The 20,048-nt window shown below is 38.3% G+C and overlaps 1 protein-coding gene across 1 annotated transcript in view; it reads left to right on the forward strand.

The window, feature by feature from the left end:
• The window catches only part of EPS15 (epidermal growth factor receptor pathway substrate 15), a 45,769-nt gene that overhangs the window by 19,306 nt on the left and 6,415 nt on the right, over positions 1-20,048 (forward strand). The window contains exons 12-21 of the mRNA XM_084266196.1: positions 1,976-2,061; positions 7,643-7,715; positions 12,880-13,041; positions 13,633-13,830; positions 15,688-15,885; positions 16,430-16,507; positions 16,875-16,965; positions 18,332-18,367; positions 19,136-19,269; positions 19,782-19,851. Coding sequence (XP_084122322.1) covers positions 1,976-2,061; positions 7,643-7,715; positions 12,880-13,041; positions 13,633-13,830; positions 15,688-15,885; positions 16,430-16,507; positions 16,875-16,965; positions 18,332-18,367; positions 19,136-19,269; positions 19,782-19,851 — 1,126 coding nt within the window. The remainder of the gene's footprint in view (positions 1-1,975; positions 2,062-7,642; positions 7,716-12,879; positions 13,042-13,632; positions 13,831-15,687; positions 15,886-16,429; positions 16,508-16,874; positions 16,966-18,331; positions 18,368-19,135; positions 19,270-19,781; positions 19,852-20,048) is intronic.

Consider the following 20,048-nt stretch of genomic DNA (forward strand, 5'->3'; position numbering starts at 1 on the left):
TTTCTTTTTACATTCTGTTTTTAAAAAGTAATTGCTTTATTTGCAACTCTACTAATCTTTTTTGTATGTTTGCTTTCCTTTCTATGTCTCTTTTCTAGTTTGGACTGTTTTTTCCATTCTGCACCACTCTGCTTTTCATCCTTATTATTCTGTCAGTTTGTTAACTCTGCTTTCTCAAGGTTAGAGAATCTTTGCTTTTCTAATATTTACTGTCTGTTGGTTTAATAATGAACGTCCTTCTAAGACTCTTACATAATCACTGGTATAGCCCAGCTCTTCAGACAAGTGTCACAGTATGTTGCAATCTCAGATTATTGCTGATTTCCATTGTTGTTCATCTGGAAGATAAACCCAGGCCTCTGTGGCTGTTACATGTCAGTAACACGTGCTGCTTAAACTTGACAGCAAACGCTATGTCTTACCCTGTTGAAATTGCTGGGGAAGTGGTGACAGAGCAGTAACCCAGCATGACAGTTGGCAGTTATCGTTAGGCCTAATACCTGTGGTTTCACTAATGATATTGCAGAAGATGCGGTGATCAGAACACGATAGGTGAGATCAGTGTTCATTACTGCAGTTCTCTGTGTGTAAATTGTTTTTACAGAACTCTGACATCAGCGTGATTTATTTATTTATTGTGTGTATGTGTGTTACTAACACAATCAGAATAAGAATATTGTGAAATAAGGTAAGTTAGCTTTTAGTTAGCCCTGCAAATCCTTACTGAGAATTTGTTTTACTGGATTGAGCTTGAACCTTCAGCTCATTTAGAGCTTTTTCAAGAGATGTTGTCTTGTTGATATGAAAGAACCTGTTTGTCCAAGATTATTGCTTGAGAATGTAACCCAAAGGATGAGAGTACAGAAATAGGCTTTTTTGCTGGTTTTCTTGAGTGGAGTGACAGATTGTAAAAACAAAAAAATAAAAATAAAGAAAAAACCCAACAAACCAAACAAAATAAAACACAAAAAACCCCACCCTAGGCTTCATCTTCTGACGTGACAAATATAAAGACAGTGGCAGAAATATCAGTAAGTATAATAGTAATTATTATGGTTTTCAAGTAGGGAAAGTTAACTGGTGGTCTTTCTTGATAGATGTTCAGAACGCAGATGTATGTATATTGCTGTTATCTAATGTTTTGTTTCCTTACACTTCTGTGGTAATAAAATTCTGTAACTTTTCTTTCAGTTTTGAGGTATCACTTGCCTTCTTTAAATTACATGTATGTATTTTTCCTCTGAAGTTTGTGTTCTCCCTTGGTGGCTTTGTTCAAGTCTTAAAGGAGATGATGTATTTATAGAAGGTAGTTAGAGTGACTGTGGCTTCCTAAACATGTTTGTGTTGTGATAAGGCACAGTAGAAGAATTACAGTATTTGCTAATTTGTGTTTTCAGCATTTGTTCTCCAGTCATTTGTGTTTATGTTTTTGAAATAAATAGCTTGTATTACAGTAGTTGTCTTTATAAAAAGACATTAAGTAAATGGGAACTCACAGACATAACTTAACTATGACTTCAGATTATCAAATTGCAAGTACATGTTGATACTTTGGAACAGAAGGGTTCACCAAGGTGAAGAAATATTAATATAAAAGTAGTAAACAAACCAAACCACTTTTAACTGAATGCCAGGAAGCTAGCTAAATGTTAACTCTAAGGTAAATGTCACTTTAGAACAAGTTTTACTCTTTATTTGTATGTTTGGGTGGTTCTGTGCTTTTGTGGAAGATGTCATCAGGTGCTTGCAGGAAACAAACTCCTGTTTGAATTACTGGATGTGTTGGATGTATGTTGTGTTCTGTTAATATGGCATCTGGACAGTTTGGGGATTTTGGAGGTTGAAAATTTGAAATACAATGCTACCAGCAGTTGTTACAAGAGGATAGTTCATGCTGTCACAAAAAGTAAAGTGAATGTAGTTGTTGGGCAGTATGAACTATAAACTAACAGTATTTATTTGTTTTATCTTGCAGAGTACTCAAGGACTGAATTCTGTAGCAGATTTTTCTGCAATTAAAGAACTCGATACATTAAACAATGAAATAGTAGACCTGCAGAGGTAAGTAAAGGAGGAATGGTCATAGCTGCCTTAGATTCAGTTGTAATCTGTCTGGTTTGTTGTAAAAAGAGTTGCTTATTCTTTTTTTCAATAAAGCAAATCTATGCATAAGAGAAAACTAGGTGGTATTAGTCTGTTTGCCAAGGTTAGGGTGTCTGTAAATGGCTGTAACACTGTTTAACATTGCTGCTCTTCGCCTAGTCAGATGAGTGCGTTTAGTAACAGCCAAGACCTGGAAGGGTTTGTCCCTTATGCCTACTGGGTCTGTTTCAGAGCTGCATATCTTGGTATTCTCTCATTCATCTTTTATTGGCAGATGAGAATGGATCATAGAGCATATCTTTAGGATGCTGGAACCATTGGTTTGTAGAGGGAATTCTAAGGACTTTTTTTAGTGGCAGTAAGGAAGCGAGATGGGAAAGACCAAGCAGTGGGTAGGGTAGAGAGCGGGAAGATGACACTTGAGGTACTGACCTCTGCTCAGGTTGTTATGGTTATAGAGATTACATACTACTTTTCTGTTCAGTAAAATAAACTATTGCACTGAGAAATTGTTTAATGTGAGGTCTGCAGACCCTTGTGTTCCATTAAGTATTTTTAAGGTAATTAAGAAGGTGACTAAGAAAATGAAGTTTCATATATGTTGTATAGCCTTCGTCATCATCTCAAGACAGCGGATATTTTTCTTCAGTGATTATTTTGGTACTGTCATAAATCTACTGAGAATGCTATTAAGTTAATTCTACTATTTTGTAAGTGAGGATACTTTGGCATGATGAAATCTGCCTGTCTTATTCGTGTCATTTGTAGGAATGATTTTATTTGGCAATATGTCAAAGCACAGTCTGTTTCCTAAATACATAAATGTTTTTTCACTTCAGCTGCTTATTCTCCCCCTTATTACGCCCACTGCCTCTTCACTTCTCCCTGCTCTGCCTTCCTCTGTTGTTCTTTAGGTTGTATTTATTCCGGTTTTGGACTCTCACATTTAGTAATGTGAAATATGATTTACGACCGCGATTCTTTCTGTCAGTATCTTAGAAGGAAATAAATTGTTCACTAGAATAGATTTTTAGATGAAGGTGGTTTTCAGGAGGTGGGCTTGCAGTCTGACATATTTGTCTGTTTCCTTACTTGAAGTAAGTGGCCTTTGGAAAGTCATTGCTTCATTCTTCAGTGACACGTAGACTTTGACAATTACTTGAGGCATATTTGACTGATGGTAGATTGTTGAAGATATGGTAGGGGCAACTATTAATATGTTTTTATTTTTAGGAAGGGGAAATTTACTTGGATATGATTCAGAGGTTCAAAATAGAACTGAATTCCCACTCAGAGGGTTAAGCCTGTATTGTCAAACTGAAGTGTAATAGTCAGAGGTTTGTGTGGTTTCATTGAGAGTGACTAGTAAGCTCTGTGGCATGAAGTGAGTTGTGGCTCAAGTAACTTTTATTTTTCTTGGGGGAAAAAAAATGATTATTTGGAAATCCTTTAGTCACTGTAACAGAGTGACTGTTCCGGTACCTTCCTTTCCTGTTCCTTCCCTAAGCACAGGTAGTGATGCTACGCAACCGATTCATCTTGGAAAATCCACATTTCTGTTATAACTGGTGAAGTACTCCTTCAGTCTGGATAGTTTAAGTTATATTTTTCTACAATAATTTTTAAAACAATATATATTGTTCAGCTGTTGTACTTTTAATATGTTAATAATTCCAGTCCATGATTCTGCTGAGAAGGGTCCATGAGAGCTGCATTTGAGACCTAATAATATAAATTAAACCTATTTTTGAAGCACACTTAAAAAAAATAAAAAGGCAGCAGAGGAAATGGCTCAAAAGAATGACAATGCTTGGAGAACACAGCTCTTTTTTGAGAGGCTGAGTAAAAGAATACAGAGGTGATGTGTTTGTGGCTCAACCATTTGTGTAGGGAAAGATTTCCGGTAGCCAGTAGCATTTTAACTTAATTCAATAAAAACAATGGCAGGAAGGTGGAGGTCGAGGATCAGATGAAGAATAAAATGCAGAACACTTATTAGTGAGGATAATTCCCTCCTGGTAAGGGGAATGATTCGCCTGGGAACGTTGTGGAATCTGCATCATTTTGAGCCTGTCAGCACTGCTGCCTGTAAGTTCTGTTTCGGTTGCACTGTATTTTTAGAAAACTCTTTGAAGCTTTTTTGATCAACATTGTGGGAGGCTAGACCAGATGTTCTTAATATTCTTTTTTGAGCCATAAAACCTTTTTCTTCCCCAGAAAATTCTGCTTTGCTTTCCTGCATTCATAGCTAGCTACAACCCACAAATTGTGGAAATTTCTTCAGGCTTTACCAATACGATATTCCTCTTGTAAGTAGTCTTGCATGTTACTGAGTTGCCATCTTAGCTCTTACTGAAGCTGTCATCCTTCACATACCAACAGTCATATTCTTTTAGTATCAATCAGATTCTAATTACCATAAAGCTGATAAATTGGTCTCAAAAGTAAAGAAACAGCAAAATGTCCCCAGAAGAACAGGGCAACCTCTCCCTGCCATCCCCTTTCATCAAGCCTTTGTTTCAAAATTGAGAGCACTACAGTTTCTTAGCAAAGAAATGGTAAGAATATTAATGTTAGATAGATTATTACTTCCAAACCAGAGGTTAGAAGAAATAATCTTAAGTGACCTGTTGCAACTTAAAATGTCACTGGGAACAAAGGCAAGAAGAATTGCCAAACTGAAGTACTGCTACACTAGGAATCTCCAAAATTATAAATGTATGTGAAAATAAGAAATGTTGGGCAACTCTGGTTAGAGATAATGCTACCAGCTCTGTGAGTTCTGTCACTTATGGAAAAGACCTCTGACTTTTTGCTTCTGTAACTATGATGGTTCGAAGTGCTGGCCATCAAGAAGCCAGGGTTTTTTTCCTTGGCTCAAACGCTTCTACTGACATGGGGACCCCTCAGTTACCAGCTATTGCAAGTATTTGTAACATGCTGCCTCCCACTTATAAATTACTCCATTCATGAATTGGGGTGCAATTTAGGGATTTGCCAAGATTGTTTGTGAAATACCTGCATTGGAGAAGCCATCTTTTAGTTTGGGGGGCTTTAATCATTGCTCTTAATTTCTTTGGTAAGAGGTTGTTCTTGGCATGACTACTACTAAAATACACTGGGGCAATTGTATTGCTTTCATCAATTGCCTTGATGAACAAGTGCCCTTTATTGACAAACACCATAGTTCTTTTGGGTTGGCTTCTCTCCTCCCCACCACGTGCTGATGCAGTGAGGGGCTCTGTGATCCAGGAAATCTGTCATATCCAATAAATCAATTTTGTTACTTGTTTTTGGTTCTTTCAGTTGCTGAGCATTCCCACAGGGGCATACCAGATAGTTTGTAAAAGAAATGGAGGCATTCAGAAGAATTAGTGAATTAAGTAGGTCTGTGTTGTCTTGTTTGTTGGTTGTTTTTTTTAAACAAAGACGCATTACTGGGAGGGAGGAGGGGATGTGTTATGTGTAGTCTATATACACTCAGCTTGTTTTCCTTTGCTTCCTAAGCTTTTCTTGTTCTGCCTGACAATACATCTTTCACTTACTTTTTTTCCAATTCATTGTTTGAGTTGTGATTTGGCCAGTATGAGCTGTGTGTGGGTGCGGATTGTATCCTGTTGCTTGGCATAGTCCAGATCTGTGAGGTTTAGGTACCTGGCTTCTGCTGAAACAAAAGGGAAGTGATTTTTCATCTCTGACAATCTCTTAGGCCTATCAGTGACATCAGTGTGGAAAAGCTGTGTATTAAAATATACATATCTGCTTGCATTTCTATTTCATACCCAAGCAGGAACAGTAACAAGTATTTGTTTATTTGTTTGTCAGTTATTCTCTTTTATCTTCAATCAGGAATAATAAGCCTGAATGTTTGCTGTGTTCAGTGTGTGTCTGAGGGCCTGAAGGTATTTTTCAGCCTGACTTGTATTTGGGTCTGTGGAAGTGCTTTGTTGAGATGGAGACCCTTTGTTAGTGGGAAGTTACAGAAGGCAAAATCAACAGAACTTGTTTCACCCCTGTGTTGTAATGCTTTAAGTATCTCAGTACGACTATGCTACAAACACTTGTTAAGTGAGCTAGAGGAGCGTGCTATAGCTTTGATGGAAATGGTAAAGGTTTGCTCAGAGTTTTTTTCCTGATGAATGGAGAATGAGGAATTTTATGAAACTTGAAGGTTCACATTAAGAAAATAAACTAGCCTTGTTCTTTAGCATCCCTCATTAGCATCCCTCTTAGTGCATTCACATTTCCTTCCATGTGAACCCTTCCCTTTGTGCACATTCAGCAAGTTACTCTTTAATCAGATACTGAGATAAATAGTAGCAGGATGTAGTAAGTGTAGTTATTTTTCAAATCAAATGTTCATTTACAATTTGTGACAACTGGACTGGTTTTAATTTACCATTGTACATGGTATACCAGTAAACAAGTATTACTCAGCTTGAGTAAAGAGAACTTAGAGTAGACCTGCTTTACTTTAGTTACAGAAATGCTTTCTTCTCTGTTAGATAAGAGTAAACAATAAGATTAATAGTTTTAGATTGGTAATCAATCTGATGCTATTGAAATATGATGGTACCTTAATTTCAATATGTTATAGTAATCCAATTTGAATGGCTTCTGTAATATTTCATTTAGAATTGTTAGGCTTATCATTGTTCAAATTTAACTTATGTTATGTATGCTCATTTATTAACAAAATCTTCATGAAAATATCTGTATACAGAAGATTATGGTTTTAACACTAAGTTTAATACTTTTCTGTGTCTGTGAAAGGAGGAAAGATTCCATATACTGTCTAGAGATAAATGCTCGTAGGATTTTCTTTTTAAACAGTAGCACTTTGGAGTTGTATGTTGGTTTTATTCCCTTTCTTAAAGCTATTGTTGTGTCTGGCTGCCAAGAATTTTTAGATGATAATTCTCCTGTCATCAGCAGTCACTTTTAAATTGGAATAAGTGTCTGTAGACAGAGACTTGATATGACACAGCAAATACCTACGTATGGTGTCTCTAAGCAGACAGCGATTACAGCAAGCTAAATTTTCTTCTCATGACTGAGCTTACCAAGGGATAGATCTAAAATCTGATAGGCAATGTTAATTAACGAGTGAGATTGGCCTGCTGGAAATGTTTCCTAGCTGCCTTTAGCATAGGAATTACTGCATTTGCAGGGGTTAATAGATGGAATCTGATGCAATCCCTCCCACTTTTCCCAGCAGTTTTCATTAGACAAGTGCTCCATAGCAACAGTGAGATCACTGGAGACAGTATTTCATTGATTTCTCCCTCCCGCCCCCTTCCATTTTTGAGCCTTCTTATCACTGAAGTGCAGTTGGGTGAAAAGACAGGGGGGGTTTATGCAGAACGCTTATGTGGGCTTCTGTCTTGTAAATAATTTGCAGAGCAGAAACCCCTTACATCTTCTGTGTTTAATGTTTCACTATGTATTTAAAGAGAGATACAGGCTTAGGGGGCTGGATAACTGTACCTGCTGTAGCTGATGTTCTTAAGTATTCTTGCATTGTTTGCTGGTCTTCCAGGGAAAAGAATAATGTAGAGCACGACCTGAAGGAGAAAGAAGATACCATCAAGCAGAGGACAAGTGAGGTCCAGGTAAATAAGACACAAAATTATTGTTCAGACACCTGATATTGCACCATGTGGTGCTTTAATGGCAGTGGGATTGCTGAGTTTTTAGATCTGTGTATATTTAGATAAATGTGTGAGCTGTCAGGATATGTAGGCTGCATCAAGTTTTAAATGAAAAATATTACAAATGAATAATTTTGTTTCGGGGGGTTGTATTGTGGGGTTGTTTTGTTTTTAGCAAGGCTATCTAATGTATAATTAAAAGACGACACTCTAGCACTGCAAATTAATAAACTTAAGTGGCTGAATTAAAAGGGCTTGTATATGGGGCTCCTTCTTAAGAGTCACAGTAATTACCAGCTTGGGAGGAATTTTGCCTCAAGTTAATTTTGCCTAATATAAGTGGATTTTAAAAATAATCTGTTTGAATTTTATTTAAAAGGATGACATTGAATTTCCAGAGTATTGTGAAATTTAAAGTTTGCAAGTGTTTTACAGAGATTAAAAAAATCACACAGTCAGCATCAGTATTTAGGGTGCTGACAGTGTAGCCAAGCCCTGAATTAATGCTGCAAAGCAATATTTCAGTTTAAATTTTAAGCTGTAAAAGCAGCTGGAATTGCTGCTTTCAGAAAAAAAAAAACCAACTTCAGTGTGATACCCGATCACTTAATTTTATTTCTACATTTATTTTATGAGTCTTTCTTATTTCAAATAACCTTGATGTGATTAAAAGAAAATAACGTGAGATTTCTGCATTTTATGTTGTGATGGGCAGAAAAAGAGCCAATGTGTAACACCCAGTGTGAATTTTGTGCTTGGCTATTTAATATCCTTAAATCCTGTGTGATAATTAATAGTCTGACCTTTCAGAAGATAATCAGATGCAGGCCTGTTAGTCACAATGGCAGCCAGATTGAGCAGCTGCAGGAATGCATACAGAAGTTGCCCGTGTCTGTGAGTCTGTCCATGCGTGCAGCGGTCAGTCCCCTCCCCGCTCTGCAGATTGCCTTTCACACCATTAAAAATTCTTACAGGCACTCCTGGCTTTACACACAGGGTGATTATGTTTAGTGTGTTCTGGAAGCTGTGTGTGTTCAGGTAGAGGTTGAAGTCTCTGGTGCCTTTGCACAAAGGTATATAGAGCTAAATAAACCCCCTACTTTTGATGTCACAGTATTAGTGTCATCTGCATGTTTAGTTTTTGATAGTCAGCAGCATCACAGAATCAATGAAGTCATTGTGTCCAGAGCAGTAATGTTGGAAGGAACCATCTCTGGTCCTTAACCTCTCAGTAATCACACAAGCTATTTGTCTCTTGTTCTAGTCAGTCCGCAGCAAGGAACAGTCTGTTACTGGCTTGTCAGAAAAACTGAGAACCCGTCGGGATCACACAGGATCTGGCTGCAGAATATGTTTCAGCTTTATGGCCCTTTATCTCTGGTGCTGTTCTGAAAGTCAGAGGACCTGCATGTTTCAGGAAACTTTCTAGAACTTCAGAGAATTGTGGTGACTGACTAAGAATATCTTTACATCATGATTTTTTTTCCCCCTTCTGGTTTTACTCTTAACAGTGACATTTCTAAAGATGGTGTACACCACCACTGTGTCCTGTCTGCCACCTTGGATCAAGCTAGTTTCGTGGCATCACGCTCCAGTGTTTCTGATACCAGAATTATTCCCATGGGTACAACTTGTTGTCTCAAATATAGCCATGGTCTGTGATGGATCGAATGATTTTGTATGAGAGGAGGGAAGGAATTGACAGCTATGAAATAATTTATTTCTATGAAATAATTTATATGCTATGTAAATAGATACTAAAAAGCAAAGACAGGAAAAGTGTTGGAGGAAAACCACAACATGCTGATGGGTTTTATGTGCTTAGTAAAATACCAGTTCTTTTGTGGCAAAGATTAAGGGGTGTTTTTTCTTGAAAAGTTATGAACAGAGTAACAAAGTAACTTCTAAGGAGCCATTTCCTTAACTTACTCTGTGACTGGAGTAGCATTTTCCTATAAATATGGGGTGATAAACTCATAGGTAGGAAGTGTTTTTGGCAGTAGAGAAATTTGTTTTACAGTCTTAATGTGTAACTAAAACATTGGGTTTTGACCACATAGCAAGTGGCATCTGGAAATGCCTTTATCTGTCTGTCCCCTTGCTCCTGTCAGTCTGCTCTTCTAGTCACAGGTGTTGAAGGACAGCGTCCCTCACTGGTGAGCCACTGCCTCAAGCAGTGGGCTTTTCAACACATTCACAAGACTCTCATCTTCCACCTCACATTTCCTGTGTGTGGGCATGGTTTGTCAGACTACCTGCCAAGCCTCTGAAACAAAGTGACTCTCCTGGCAAGAGTCAGGAGGATGGAGCCAGGCTCTTCTCAGTGGTGGCCAGTGATTGGATAAGGGGCAGCGGGTGTGAGCTGGAGCATAGGAAGTTCCATGTGAATGTAAGGAGGAACTTTTTCACTGTGAGGGTGATGGAGCCCTGGAACAGGCTGCCTGGAGAGGTTGTGGAGTCTCCTGCTCTGGAGACATTCAAAACTGCCTGGATGTATTCCTGGGTGATTTAGTCTGGGTGATCCTTCTCTGGCGGGGGGGGGGGGGGGGGGGGGGTTGGACTAGATGATGTTTCGAAGTCCCTTCCAACTCCTAACATTCTGGGATTCTGTAATTCCCAGAAATTACAGTGTGCTCCCTAGAATTATATTGACATGAAGTCAGAAGGTCTAGGTTTTTCTTTTCAGTGGGACACTGAAACTTCATAAAGACATTTTTAGAACAAATGCTTGTAATTCCTGAACAAAGCATAATACAGGCTCGTATCAATTGGGAGGGAAAAACCCTGAAGCTATGCGAGGCACTGCTTCAGAGAAGGAGGGAGGAGGGGAGTGAAAGGTATTCTGGGACTGTTCTGGCCTTCTCTTCTGGTCTTTTGATCTTGTTGACCTCAGTTTTCTACAACAGATTTATGCTCCGCTATCCCACTCAGCATTGGATTTTCCCTATTCTGTGTGTGTTGGAGTGCACCAGAGCTATTAGAAAGTCAGTGAACTTTAACTTTTCTGTGCTGTTTCAGGCTTAACCGTTCTTACCAGGTGATTTGTTCAGTGAAGCACAGACTGGCAAGCTACAAACTCCACTTTCTGTTTGGAAATACAGATCTCTAGGCTTTCCTTCTCCTGCACTCCATTAGTATGGAGAGTTACAATGATGGTAAAATTCATACAAGAATAATTATTACCATAAAAATGCTAGTCTGTACCATTTCAGAGATGATGGTTTTCATACAGAATCTTGTTCAGTGCTTGAACATGAAGATGATACCTCTCAGCTGAGGGTGTTTCTTCTGAAGCTTAACCAGAGCCTGGTTTACTTCATGAAGATGTATCTTTCATTATTAGTCAGTTCTCTGTATTGTATCTACTCTGACCTTTAATTTGGAGTGGTTATGTGAAGACGTTTGGGTTTTGGTTGAGTTTTTTCTTTTTTGACTATTCTGGGAGCCATCAGGCTTAGTCAGGGCTCTTCAGTGCTTCTCTGCTGCTGTGCCTAGGACAGATGCTGGGATTCAAGGAACAGTAGCAGGAGTGGAGGTGATCTATATTTAGCTTGTACGTATGCGAATTCTTGCTTCCTTTCAGAGAAAGGAGACTGAAATCTCTTTTAAGCTGTTACTTCTCCCCCCCCCCCCTTGCTTGTGTTGTCAGCTCATGCTTGCTTTTCAAAGCAATGTAAAAAAATGAATGGATCAGTTGTGTCCCAATTATCCAAAGTCAGTAGCTGCTGTAAGAGCTTTTTGTGTGTGTGCTGGTTTCTTTGACAGATTAGAAATAACCAGTAATTCCCCCAGTCTGACAGTTCTATATCAGGTGTATGCCCTTTACAGAACTTCAGCTGGGATTTGGGTGGTTTTGGGGGGTTGTGTTCATGTTCTGTTTGGTTTGCAGGGGTTTTAATGTGTTCTGTTGGTTTTCATTAAAGCATCTGTGCTGTTTCTTTGTGTAATCTTCCAGTTGTCTTGAGGTTACCTAGTTCCCCAGCATCTGACTGCTGCAACATATGCCTTTCTATTTTTATCTGGCTTTTTTGTCCTGATTCTCTGGAGGTAGCAGCACGTGTGGATAAACTATCTCCCTTGCCAAAAATGAACCCCAAAAGAACACACCTAAAAAAAGACAACAGGATATTAGCTTAGAGTAGCATACAAATGTGTGATCTAATCAGTAATTCACGTCAGCTTGTTTTCTTATCCTCCTTCTTAATTTTATTTCTGTTCAGTCTTTTTCTTACTGTTGTTCATCATTCTTCCTTCAATTACCATATTTCCTCAGAAAGGCCACGATCTTCTCATCTAATATTTTCCTTCTGTATTAATCTTTTTTGATGTCCCTGTATTATCCTTTCCTCTTGACTTTGACGATTTTTTCTTCTTCCTAAATGTATTTCTTGACTTTTTTCAATGTTATCTCTGCAGTTTGAAGTATAACCATTCCTGTTGCTCACAAATGAGCTAATTATCATGTGATAATATACTTAGAACATACTTAGAACACAAGATTCATACATAGGGCTGTTTCATAAGTTAAAAGATACCATATTGTTGTCTGTGGGATGTGCATGTCTTACCAATGCTGTTAAATGGAAAATAAGGTTTTGGCTGACTTTGCAACATCAGAGGCAGGGAGGCTGTAGAATGGAACACATTTGGTTAATAATGCACTGGTTTGGTGTTTTAACATGTTGCTAAAATAAGTTCCTATTTTTGGCCATGTGCTTTTGAAGGGGGAAGCAGCAGAATAAAGAATTTCTATTATTAAGGGACTCAGTAGAACATGTTGCTAAAATATAGGAGAGACAATCTAGCAGCCTGAATAAAGATGACTTAAATTCAAAATGAAACCCCAACCTCCCTGTGAATAACACAGTTAATATGTCTGTTGATGCATCAGCCTTAATGTTTCAGTGAGATTATCTTTACTAAAGAAAAGAATAAAGCAAATAACCTGATTATTTCTCTATATTAGAATTTGAGAATACTTGCTTGTCTGATGTGTGATGAATGCTGGCTTTTGAAAGATAATCTGTGGATGCTTTGAGATCTGAGTTAGTACTGAAGTTTATACCACACAAAGTGGTTAGGAGGATAGAGGGATCCAATGCAAAGCTAATCTGTCCTCTTACAGGATCTGCAAGATGAAGTGAAGCGGGAGAGCAGTAATCTGCAAAAGCTGCAAGCTCAGAAGCAGGAAGCACAAGAAATCCTTAACGATCTCGATGAGCAGAAGGCCAAGTTGGAAGAGCAACTTAATGATATCAGGCAGAAGTGTGCAGAGGAGGCCCATTTGGTAAGGTCCAGTGGCTAAGGGCTGTGAAGGCTAAATGCCTCCTTTGAAGAACTCGGCCTTGCGGTGTTACCCATGTTGGGGCAGGACAGGAAGCTTTCACCAATGAACAGCCCAAGTGTCTGGGTTTTGCAACCAACAGAAAAGGAAATAAGTCACTCATTTCAGTGGCATCCAGATATATCCTGATACATGCTTGCACACAAATAAGGTTATGTGCAAATAAATAATGCACAATTATAATACAATAAAAGTGTATTAGAAGCACTGATTACTGGGACTCATTTCTTAGTGGTTAAAAGAAATTATGTTTGCATAGATTTATTTTTTTTCTGATATAATGGTGTAGTATTTCTTTAAGGCCTGAAATGATCTTTTCAGTATTAGAAATACCTGTGTTGGTCAGGAAAACAGCTAGAATACTATGATGTAATTGAGATCAACAGGGGAATTAACCTTTCACTCGGGTATGATTTCATCAACAGCTATGAGGGTTTTATTTTTTCTGGTCATAAATAATAGCATTTGGATGTTTTTGGAGGTTGGGTTTTGGGGGTTTTTAATTTGGCTTTGAAATATTTGTTCTTGCTTTAGATTGCCATGCTGAAGGCTGAAATAACAAGCCAGGAATCAAAGATCTCAGCATGTGAAGATGAACTGACCAAAGCTCAAGAGGAGCTGAGTCGCCTGCAGCAAGAAACTGCAGAGCTTGAGCATTGCATAGAGTCTGGGAAAGCACAGCTGGGACCTCTTCAGCAACATCTGCAGGATTCGCAACAGGAAATCAATTCAGTAAGGCAGTGTGCAAGACCAAAAAAAAAAGGGGGTGTTGCTTTTTTTCTTAGCTGACAACCTCTGGTGTGGTTTTTCTTAAGGGGAAGGCGTTGTTTTCTTTTTCTTCACTGTTTGCTCATGTCTTTAGTTGCTTACGTGTGTGTTCTGTGATAGTAGTCAGGATTCTTAGAGGCTGACTCAGGGCACTCAAGATAGTTAATGATTTTTCTCAAAGTTTTGTTGTTAAAAAGGGATTAATAATTTATACTTCAGAAGTAATTTGTCGTAATGTAATGAGTGAAAAATAGATAAGGCATGTTTAAATTCTGTGTGTCCAATAGTTATTTAAGATTTCTTGCTCAGCCATGGCCCAGGGCACACTCTTACTATTCTTTAATGGATGTGAAGTCGGTATAACATTGCTAACCTTTTAGTGCATCGTTGAAGGGGGAAAGTAAGGTGAGTGTAAGAGAAAATTGGATTGAGACTAGATACTGAGAAGCAGAGATGGCTGCACTGTGTTTTAAGCACAGAACTGTGCTTTGAGGCATCTGCTGTTAGGTTAAAGGAACACTTAGCTCCTATCTGTAATCAGCGATGTGTTTGCTTCACCCTTTCCTGATCATTCTTCTCTGAATTGCCAGCTGTCTAATACATAAGCCAGACAGAGCACATTTGTTACCAAGTTCAAAACAAACCAAAAAGCTTTCCTATTAAACTTGAACTCTAGAAATGACTGACTTCTGGGTTGGTCATTTCACACAATTCATGTCTGTAACTTAACGTTTTTTTCCCCTAAGACTTCCACTGCTAGTGTTCATGCAAGAACACTTTCTTCTGTTGAAGACCTATATAATATAGTCATAGTTTTCAAATTTGGCTTTGAGGTTTAGAAACTGAGTAGTAAACAAATGGATTTTCCATTACTTAACCACAGGTAGAGAGCAAGTTGTGCTGTTTCAGTGTTAATATACCAGTAAGAGGTACTTGCAGTGAACAGATTTGAGGCTGATCTTAGAAGTGGTTGTGCTTGACATTTTTTTTTCTTATCTAATGGGTGGTGTGAGGTCACTGGCTTTGAAACAAAGACACCTGGAGTTGTCTTTGCTGCCACCTGACTTGACACGCGCAAGGCAATGATGAATCTGTTAGGTGACTGAGCTGGCAGAAGTCAGTGGGATTTAGACAAATGTTTGAACTAAGTTCATCATTCTGCATAATCTGCCAAATGCAAGGATTCCTTCATAACTGGCAGCTTGGTTATAAATGTTTGTTATGAGGCACTGCATTAAGCATACTGCTAAATTATTTCATTATTAATTATTATTAGTATGTGGATATACCTGCTTATGAAGATACATTGTGGATTTTGTAGACTTCAAACGCCACATGGGACAAGACAATGAATTCTTAACTTTCCTTCTTGGAAGATGAGAATTCTGATAAAGCAGCCTTTTAAATTCAGAGTTTAAGGTCAATACAGATGCATAATTAAAAACACAGACACACAAAAAAAACCCAAACAACCAAACACAAAACCACCAACCAATCAGAAAAATCCAAAAACTTTGTAACTGATGAGCTTTACTAGAAATAAAGGGTCAAGTCTTGATGTTGCCAGTGATGTAGTCTACCTCCTCGGCAGGAGACTGTTTTCAGGTCTGCCCTTCAGCTACATTATCTCTCTTCTAAATCAGATTTGTGTTTTATTTCTCAAATTTCACCCTTTGATTGAAAGAATGTGTGTTTTGATATATTTACTTTTGAAAATAGAAGATGGAAGTTATATTTCTGAAATGCCTGTTTGAGGGGACAGTCATATACTAGCTACTGTGTACTGCCATGCTGCTGCATATACATCTCTTTCTTTTACAGGTGCAGACAAAACTTCTTGAGCTGAAAGATTTGGAAAATAACCAATTTAGTTGGCACTCTCAGCCACATAATACGCTTGTTAATGGAACTGTGGATCATTCTAGTCTAAGCAACAGCAGCAGCGAAACTGCGAACCTGAATGAGAATGCGGAAAGGGAGAGTATAGCAGGAGATGAACAAATCAACAGTGTGTCTCCGGTGAGTAGCGTTCTGCCTGCTTGATCATCATGTGATGCAGCTGTGACGTTGGAATAAGTTAAGATTGTATCACGATGATGTTGTTAAACACTGGCATGAGTGAAGTTTCGGGGTGATATTCTGAGGGACTGTGTTTCAGCAATCTGAATGTTGATAGGCAGAAAAAGATGATGTTTCTGCTTGGCTGGAAAGTGGTAATAAAAAGTTTTCTGTATTTGTTTCCAGAGCAAATTATCATAAATTGAATAGTAGAACTAGCAGTAAAGGAGAGCAGCTGTCTCCAGTTGGTGCAACAAGAATGGAATAAGGCATAGTACAGAAAATCTAAAACTGTCTTGCTTTAAATGTCTCTCCTTATGGCCCAGTAAATTCTTGATTTTTAACTCTTCATAAGATTTATAGAAAGCTTCAGTATGTTCTGTGATAAGCATTAATCTCTTGAAGTATCCTTTAGTATATTATTTTAGCTATTTAATACTTAAAACTACGTTGTGTTGTCTTCTATCTACTTACTTAGGTGTGAATTGCTTTTATCCTTACCTAGGTAAGAAATAGCCCTGAAACCACAGCCTCTGTTGTGGAAGAAGAGAAAGAGACCCCAGATGCACCTGCCACTAAAAAAGTGAGTGAGTTCGGATTCGGGGCAGGAACAGTAACACAAGAAAGCCTAGTTAAGCTGTTTCAGGTTTGCATCATGTGACTTGCATCTTAGTCACTGAAGAACAGAGAATTAAAATTGTCACTTCTTACTGATTTTATTTACAGTGTGATGTTATGAAAACATTTCATGTCATGTAGCAGGCAGGTTGTTTTTGAGAAATATTTTGGCTCTCCATTGATGAATGATGTAGAATTCTAGCTTCTTTTTTTTTTTTTTTTTCCTATCTTTAAGAAACCACTGAACAGTAACACAAGATGACACAAGGGTTGTTCAGTGCTGCATATCTTAAAAATGTAATACCTTTCTCTACTACTCTTGCATTGCCCAGGAAGATCCATTTGATGCTGAATCTCATCCATTGCCTGATGCGGTTTCTGAAGCCAGCTTAAAGTTCTTCCAGTCTGACCCCTTTGTTGGCAGTAAGTAAGATTTTCCTTCTAAGTGCAGATTTCAGAAACAGGCCTTGTATGAACACATCTTAACTGAATCTTCACCACAGAACTGCTCTCTAGAATAAATGTGACAGTGGTTGAGTGACAGGAGAATGGAGCCAATAGCATTACAAACATAGAAATGATAGAGATGAGGCTTCCAGGATGTTTCTTTCCTTCATCTGGAATTTTTATTAGCTGTGAAAATTGTGCCTTTCCCTCACTGGTTTTATCTCCTACCCTCCTAATTTGCAGCACAGATCCACAAACAGATCAACCAAGGGTTGAGTGAGCTGTGGTGTGGGGAGGGAGTGGGTGTTTGGGAATGAATGGCTGTGGCCTACTTATGGTGCATTTGGCACTCAGAAAAAGGTAATGTGGAACTGCACCATCTGTTTGTCTTGTGGAAGTGCTATGCTTTATTTTAAGAACTTGCCACTTAACGAATGATCTTGCTCTGATTTTATCTTCCTTTTATGTTTGAAGATGTGATCTCTATATGTGGAGCCACTTGGAGAAGGGGACTTAACTTGGATTAACTGCTGAAGCAGATGTTTTCAGCCACATTACTGTGGTTTTACATGCTTTATTTCAGAATCAACACGGTCTGATCAATTTAGCTCATATTGCTTTGAAAGGAAAATGAGCTAAATTGATTTCAGATCACTTGGCTTCTGATAGAATGTCAGTGCAGATTCAATACTTCTGATGAATAAATTAAACTAATTTAGAAGAGCTTGACTGTTTCTGTGTAGACAGTGCTTGATTTTTATTTATATTGAAGCAGTCCTACTTACAGCATGTGACAAGGCCTTTCAGAGGAGAAAGGTAGTCTGTTAATAGCCAACCTTCTGGGCTTTGGGTGCTCAGTATGTTTGGAATACATACCTACAGCTGAGAGACAGTATGTCTGTGTCTCTGATGTAGATGAGGGAGTAGAACTGGTACATTTAAGACCATGCATCCAGCACAGAAATGAGCACTTAAGAGCTACCATCCATGGCCCCTGTGAGAATTAGTCAAAACTGGGCCTAAACTGATATCAGCAGTTTAGCCTGGATTACTGTAGTGGTAAATGCTGTATAATGTGTGTTTATGGACAGTAGCCAACAGAAATGCATCTTTGAGATGGCTTCTTTTGTGTGTGTGTTTCATGCTGGTAATGAGCTACTTAATTAATACTTGTTTTATCTAATGCTAGCTCTTGATGTTTCTCTGAAAAGAGTGAAATTATTCCTCTTGAGTGAGAGCTGTTTAAATCCTAGCTGTAGAAATGAGTTCTTACTGAAAAGACTTCAACTGAATATATGCTTTATAAGAAGTAACTTGTTGGGTTTTTTTTTACCCAAACCAGGTGATCCCTTCAAAGATGACCCTTTTGGGAAAATCGGTAAGTAACTTTGTAACTTCTAATGCCGCCTTCTAAATGGTTCCTACTAGAAGAATAGGTGGGGGAAAGCATCACTGCTTTCAATGCAAGAAAAGGTGGAAGTGACCCAAAAAGCCACCACTGGATGGATGGACAGCAATAGCAGATGGCCACTTGTGTTAAAGAACTGCTTTTGTGCTGTTGGGGTCCATAGTTGGGATTTCAGTATGTGAAGGTGGTGAACAGGAGGAGCCAAACTCCTGCTGCCTGTTTTGCATGCAGAGAAGTAGGACTCTTTCAAAGGATCTTAAGTTACCAACTTTCTTTAGTTCTAAACGTTGAAAAAGGTGGTCTGTTCAGACTGGCTGTATAGGCAGTGTCATTGCATTATTCCCATGGCCACGAATGGAGTTACTGATGACAAGAATGGAGAATGGCCAGTAGGAAGGCTGACAGGGAAACAGGGTTGTGCTCCAAGTGTCAAATAAGAAAACATCAGTTGTGTTTGGGGAGTTTTGGTGAGTTTGCATCACTTTTGGGAGCTTGGTTAGAGAACCTACATGGTAAGATGATTCTGGAACTGAGCCAGTGGCACCATCCCAAGTTTTTCATGATGTGTTTGGGTAATGTTTTTGAATCACAATACAAATTATTCCGAGATTAATTTAATACTTCAAACAACCTTCTTCCTCTTAAATGTGTCATCATCTTGTAGTATGAAAAAAGCAATACGTTTCACTTTTAAGATGTAAAGCTTGCAGAAATGTTAATGAGAGGTTTACTTTTTAGATCCTTTTGGTGGTGATCCCTTCAAAGGCTCAGATCCTTTCGCAGCTGACTGTTTTTTCAAACAATCCTCCACTGATCCTTTTGTGACTGCTGGCACCGATCCATTTAGTGCTGCAGACAACAGTAACACCACTGTAAGTTGTAGTGTACCTGTTAATTCCTTCTGTGTGTCAATTTGGCAAAATAACCTATTCTGAACATTTGGACATGCCGTGAGATGCTGATATTCAGGAATCATTTAGATAATCGGTTACCTCTTAGTTCATGGCTCTGTCTTATGTGTCCTGTTTTCTGGAAATAGCCACAGATAAAATAGAAGTAAAACTTTAAAACATTTTTAAAATGTTTATGATACCAACATTTGAAAGTAATGAACTAAGTTCTATTGGTAACTGGTGGAACTTAATAAATACTGAAAGAAACCCAAGATTAATCTCACCTGTGCCTTTTTTCCATCCATTGAAACTATTAATCGCTGCTTGAGGAGGAGTTTCTGTTAACAAACCTACTGCTGCTGATAAAAGCTACTTCCAAAATATTTTATCTTAAAATTTCTAAACTAAAATAATTTGTGACTGTATTCTTAGAATGAGGAATCTTCTAAGCTGAAAAACAAATTTCCCTCCAAAGGAATTTTTTATTTTAGACAGAGATATCGAAGAAAAATGACCCTTTTGCTCCTGGTGGAACAACTGTTACTGCATCGAATGATCCAGGTAAAAGTAGATCTGCTTAAGTTTTCTTTGCTTCTGCTTTTCTTTCTAGTATTTTAACTGATGGAGTGTTTGGGGGATTTCTGAAGTTTTTTGAATTTTCCCATGAAGCATGACATAAGGGCAAGTTTGCAGAGGGCTATTTTTATGAGGAACAAAACTGCCTCATTTGTGGTGTGTGTCACTGAAGACTGATTCTG

Source organism: Gallinula chloropus (genome assembly GCF_964237585.1).
Source record: "Gallinula chloropus genome assembly, chromosome: 6".
Taxonomy (NCBI): Eukaryota; Metazoa; Chordata; class Aves; order Gruiformes; family Rallidae; genus Gallinula; species Gallinula chloropus.